Below are 6,000 nucleotides of genomic sequence, written 5' to 3'. Positions count from 1 at the left end.
GTCCTAAATTTTAATATGAATAAAACTTTAAAAAATAGTCTTGCAGCACTGAAATGTCTGAAAAACATCATCATCTTCATGACTGTTGAGGTGACTTAGACCCATATACCCAATGGTTTGTTCTAATACCACTCAGCTGAGAATCCTAACAGTAACGTGAATCAGCCTCATTCTGTGCAGAGCTGCTCAGATGGTATTGTGTTTGGTTCTCCTGCGACATTGTAGCTATTAAAACTGTCACCACTATGAAGAGATAGGAAGTCTAAAATGTGTTCAAAGCAGAAACACAATCCATCTATTAAATATCATCTTTTCAGCTACTTTACTGAACCTACTCTTTCAAAGAAAACTTTCCAAAACATTTCAAAGGCAGCTCATTTGAAGAGCAGTGCTTATTACATCTATAATTTGGTTACTCCCTCCACACATGGCTGGTGTTAAAGCTTCCTATAGAGAAATAACAATTTCAGAATGTTACCATCTTACATGAAAACAATGGTTTCATAATCAGTGTGACTGTTAAAATAAAAGTATTTATCACAAAAACAAATGAAGTTCATGTTTGAATTTTTTTTTTAATTTAGAAATGGGACAATAAATTATAGTCCACTGCCAGAAATAAAAGAGATCATTTGCCATGAAAAGCTCAGCCTTTCTTGGGCATCTTAGGTAAATTGACATGAACATTTTATTTCTATTACTGAGAAAAGATTCATCCAGAAGATAAGTATGGTGTCTCACTATGGTAATTGTAGTCAGGGCAAACCTTTTGCACAAGTTTATAATCCACACTGTAAAAAGCTATGTAAATGCAGATGACCTTAAAGGGTTTGGAACATAACCAGGACACATGACTCTGAGTCTGCTCCTGGTAGCAGATCTTGGACGGGTCGAAATTGCACAAAGCGGTCTTCTTTGCCCGATCTGTTTTTTCATATTCAATATGGCAATTGAAAGATTTGGATTCCTTAGTCTCCAAGGTAGACTGGGGAGCTATTTCAAATTCCACTACTTTAGAGGGAGGCACCAAGCTCACTGAAACATTGCCCAGACCTGTAGAATTGTGTCGGAAATAAACACTGAACGTTCCATTTCCGTGATCAACAATTTTCCCTGTGATGAGCAGGTTAAGTTTGACGGTTTTAATGTTAGAATGAAAGTCACCCCACCCAAACATTTTCTTAAATTTTCCTGTTTTCACTATCGGCCGTCTTTTAGTTCTTGCCAGTGGCTCTTGAATCTCTGTGATGTTGGCCAGCCAATCCCAAAAGTTCTCCCCGGTGTCTGCATATGCCGGCTTTGGACCTGGAGGCTGTTTAACAAACAGACGCAGAGGACTGGTAATCCTTGAGTGTACCACACTGCCAACCAGTGTTCCTGGAACATCTCTGTCTTCCCATTCCACACCCTCTGTGTTGTGTAGCACCTCTTCGCTTTCACAAAACAGCTGTGGAAAAAAAGAAGAAGAGAAAAAGATAGACGTTGGGGTGGGCTTTGGATATAAGCATGTGTTGATAAGGCAAAAAAAAAAAAAAAAAAAAAAAAAAAAAAAAAAAAACCAATGAGATGAATTAGATTCCAAAGATCAGTTCACTCACAGGTGGGTTCAACAATATAATGACAAGAGCAATTAAGCCAAGTAGTGAAAAATGATAATAAATGCTAATAAATGCTAAACCCGGCTCAATGGGGCAGATACACTGAGGTATTCCAGCTTAGGGGTTGCTTTGGTTCTTCCTATCCTCAGCATTTTGTTATGCAGATTGGCACCACTAGTGGCTTTTGGCCATCATGCAATTATATTTGTGGGTAATAGTTCTTTTAGATGGTAAATATATAAATACCAAAGTTTTTACCAAGGAACTATAAGCCATTTAAATATGAGATGTTGATAAATCCTTTAAATGTTTTCTGAAAGATTACGGCATTACTTTATTCAAAGGTTCAATACATATAATTTCATAGTTTTCAATAAAATCCTATATCAAAGCCTGTAACAAAAATGAGGATTAGTTTATTTTTTTATGACAATTTTAGATGAGAGCATAGTCATCATATATTCAATTGTCTTACATTAAAGAAATAGTATAAAAGACTATAAATTGATTAAAAGACTGTATAGTTTAATAAATTTTATTGTAATAAAATCATACTCCAAAGATGGAATTACTGAGAAAAAAAAAAAAAAAAAAAAAAAAAAAAAAAAAAAAAAGACCTACATATCAGTTCCAGAATCACTGCAGAGTAGGGATCAAAAGACTCAAAAATGGTGTTTTTTTTTTTTTTCAAAATTCTTTTCCTACCACTAACACATCTATAGTTAAATTAAGGGTAATTTGATATAACATATATTCTTAGTTTAATGAGCACTCAGATCCATTCAACATCGTAGGTGTTGACAAATGTGCATGCTAAAGTGATAACTTCTAGACCCACCCTGGCAGGGATGACGCTATTCCAAATGAAGATACTTGTGCCTCTCCATTTGCCTAAAATCTATTTTTTTTTAAATCCCTGATAAATTGAAATTTCCCCAGGACTCTTATGTTTGAAGAGGGAAAGGCTGAAGCCTGGTGTCAGCCAGATCTCCGTGCTTCCAACAGATCGCCGTGCTCCAGAAGAAACAAGAAGAGAGACAATGATAAGCAGGCCACGTGTCAACCAAGACTGCTTGGTTAGTTATGCATGCCTTTTGCTGTCTAATTGAATCTGAACCGTATAGTCAGTGTCCCAAACAGACTTGGAGTGATCTTCTGTAGAACTGTTTTTTCCCTCCTTCCCACTGTGGTCACATTGAATACACATTCCTTTTTGTTTATTTCTGTTCGTCCCCACCACCCCGCCCCCCCATCCCCGTTATTATTTGTCTCTGTAGTTGGTGTGTTCAGGATGGGTGGCTTAGCATGGCGCATTAAGGTGGCCAGGGTGCATAGTCTTGCACATAATTAGCAAGTGCTTTAGGAATGAACTATATCTTTAGCTCCTAGTTATTTATTTTGAGATAAGAATTTACAGTTTTTATCAAAGTTGGCCTGAGATGCATGAGGTTCCTGCCTTTGCTGCTTCAGGTATTTTCTCTTACAGGCATATGCCACCATATCTAATTTTACTACTTTCCATTCCTGATGAATTAAAGATGACGTAGTCCCAAAGGAAATATTTAAGACTTGGGGGTCAAAATATATCTGCTATTGTAACTATAGCTTTCTAATTTTGAACACTCATGGTTATAATGTATACAGATCAATGGTAATAGCCCTGGAGCTTAGCACTCTGGCTCCAGTGTTGCCTTAGTTTCCTGAGAACTGAAAAGCTTGTGCCAAGTGATACACCTTGACCCCCAGTGAGACCAAGATTCCGCAAGCAGATTTGAAAAGCCCAGTATCTCCTACATGGCTGGGGTTCTTGTTGCCTACATGCCCCGTGTCTAGTCATTTGTGAGCGAGCTCTCCTTTGCTTAGGAGACATTTAAAATATCCCTGCTCTTTGCTGATAATCTCCAGCGCAGACTGTTTCTTCACTTCCTGACCTAGAACCAAAGCAGCACAACTTCAAAACTTTTCGCATACCTGCTTGCCTTTCTCTTCTTCCACGTGTCATATTCCTCCTGACCTACCCCTTAACATGCTTTTGGTAGCTACACTGTTAGCTTTTTTTTAACTAATAGGGCTGGAGAAAGAGTTCAGTAGGTGAAAGCATTTGATGCAATCACAAAGCACCTAAGCACAGGTGTCAGAACCTCTCAGGTGGCTCACAACAAACGCCATTAACCCCAGATCCAGGGACTTCAGTGTTTTCTTCTGGCCTCTTTCAAAAACATGCACATTCACACACATACACATAAATACTTATTTCATTTCTTCTTTTACCTTTGAGATTGTAATATAATTACAATACCCCCCCTTCCTTTTCTTACTTCTAAACCGTCTCATACATGCCTCCTTGCACTCTTTCAAATTTATGGCCCTTTTTTTTTTTAGTAATTGTTGTAACATGCATGCACATGTACACACACACATGCACACACAGAGACACACACACACACCACACAGACACACACACACCGACACACACATACACACACTTGTAGACACATATATGTCCAAATAAATAAATTGAACTTTCCAAGTCTTATGATGTTATTCATTTGCATGTTTTCGGGGCTAATACTAATTGGAGAAGACTATTTCTCTCACTCTCATCATTTCTTACTTTCTTTTAGTTCCTTGAGTGGGAGTGAAGCCTTGTGGGAGTGAAGCCTTGTGGGAGTGAAGCCTTGTGGGAATGAAGCCTTGTGGGAGTGAAGCCTTGTGGGCTTTTCTCCACCCACTTCTCTGTTTCTGCTGTTGCTGTCCTTGCTCAGCTCACGCTCAGCTCAGTGAAGGCAGTCATGTTGGTAAGATCTTATGGGCACAGCTTCTGTTATTACTAGGAGAAACGACCTCATAGCAAGCTCTCTGACTCTTTGGCTCGTGCATTATTTCTTCCCACGCCTTGAATGTAGGAGTTAAGTTACAGAGGTGCCCACTGGGTCCATTCTCCACAATTCTGTACTTTGATTGCTTGTGGGTTTCTGTAGTGGCCTCCATCCATTACAAGATGTTTCTTTGATGAGGAGTGAGGACCATATTTATGTTTGAGTACAAGGACACGTATTTAGAATGTAGTTAGGGATTGGGCTGTTTTGCTGAGGTAGTGGTTGTAGGTTCTTCTTCAAGATCCGTGACTTCACTAGCCCTGGGTTGGTGGCATGATTTCCCCCTTGTTGAGTGGCTCTTCAGGCCAATTTGATAGCTGGTGGTTACTGCTAAGGTGTGTGCGCGTCACAGCTGTGAATGGTGGTACACGCTCTTAATCCCAGCACTCAGGGAGGCAGAGGCAGGAGGGTTGCTGTGAGTTCGAGACCAGCCCTGTCTACAAAGCAAGTCCAGGACAGCCAAGGATACACAGAGAAACCCTGTCTCAAAAAAAACAAAAAATGTGTGTCACCACTGCAGCCTGAAGATTATCGTGCTGTGCTTGTTGTAGGTGTGTCTCATAAGCATCCTAGCTGGGTGAGACCCATGGCCACCTCCCTGTTTTGGAAGTTCGCAGAGCATCTTCTGGTTCCATGAAAGCTAACCTTGAGGACTAGCTTCCATTTGGGGGTAGTGCCAGCTCAAGGACCTCTGGGACTTCTGTCTGACGTGCATGGCAATTTTTTCGGCCTAGGGACTTACCTCTCATCTCCAGAAGACCAGCCAATGGTTACAGCAATAGCCTGTAATATTCTAGGACTTTCTTTATCATCCCTGACCAACACCTCAGAAGAAGGATTGTCATGCTGCTGTTGGGCTTTTTGTTAGATGGTGCCACGTCTTGGGAGAATATTGTCAGCTCCCGTGGGAAAACTTCATTTAAACTATATTAAATAACTACCGTATTAAACCCTTTAAACTTTAATTACATTGAGTATATGTGTGTGTACACATGTACGTAGAGGTCAGAAGTCACCTGAGGGAGTTGGTTCTCTTTTTCTACCATGTAGTTTTTAGGGGATTGAATTCAAGGGGTCAAGTAGGCTTGGTAGTACGTATCTTTACCTACTGACCAATCTCATCAGCCTCTACATTTTTATATTTTTATAACCGTCTACCAATTTATACTTCATTAATAGAACTAAGAAATATTTTTTATTCAAAAGTACTTTTGACCACAAATGTGGAAAAAGTATTCTTTGCCACCAGAAGTGGTGTGTCTTTTTTTAAGAGTTTGTTCTGTACTATAGTGTTCCTGAGAATTTTCTGCTTAAAATACGTCTGTTCATTTAGTGCTCTGTTCAAATCATGTGCCAGTTTTTGTTCATTTGGTGCTTTGTTTGTTCTTGAAACCTTATAGATATTGAGTCCAGTTCAGTGGCAAGTGTTTTCCAATCTTATCTGATTCTGATGAATTTTAGAAAACGTAGTAGAGCTCAGCATCCTATGAGACCCTCCCCTTACTCCTGGAAGTGCTGACACA

At 39.5% G+C, this 6,000-nt stretch overlaps 1 protein-coding gene across 1 annotated transcript in view; it reads right to left on the bottom strand.

Moving 5' to 3' along the window:
* Nucleotides 1-464: 464 nt before the first annotated feature.
* Nxph2 (neurexophilin 2) overlaps nucleotides 465-6,000 on the bottom strand; it is a 71,888-nt gene continuing 66,352 nt past the window's right edge. The window contains exon 2 of the mRNA XM_051167015.1: nucleotides 465-1,447. Coding sequence (XP_051022972.1) covers nucleotides 713-1,447 — 735 coding nt within the window. The 3' untranslated portion in view covers nucleotides 465-712. The remainder of the gene's footprint in view (nucleotides 1,448-6,000) is intronic.

The sequence above is a fragment of the Acomys russatus genome, chromosome 24 (assembly GCF_903995435.1).
Source record: "Acomys russatus chromosome 24, mAcoRus1.1, whole genome shotgun sequence".
NCBI classification, from domain to species: domain Eukaryota; kingdom Metazoa; phylum Chordata; class Mammalia; order Rodentia; family Muridae; genus Acomys; species Acomys russatus.
The sequence above is the reverse complement of the archived record's forward strand: the minus strand, read 5'-3'. Positions and strand labels throughout refer to the sequence as shown.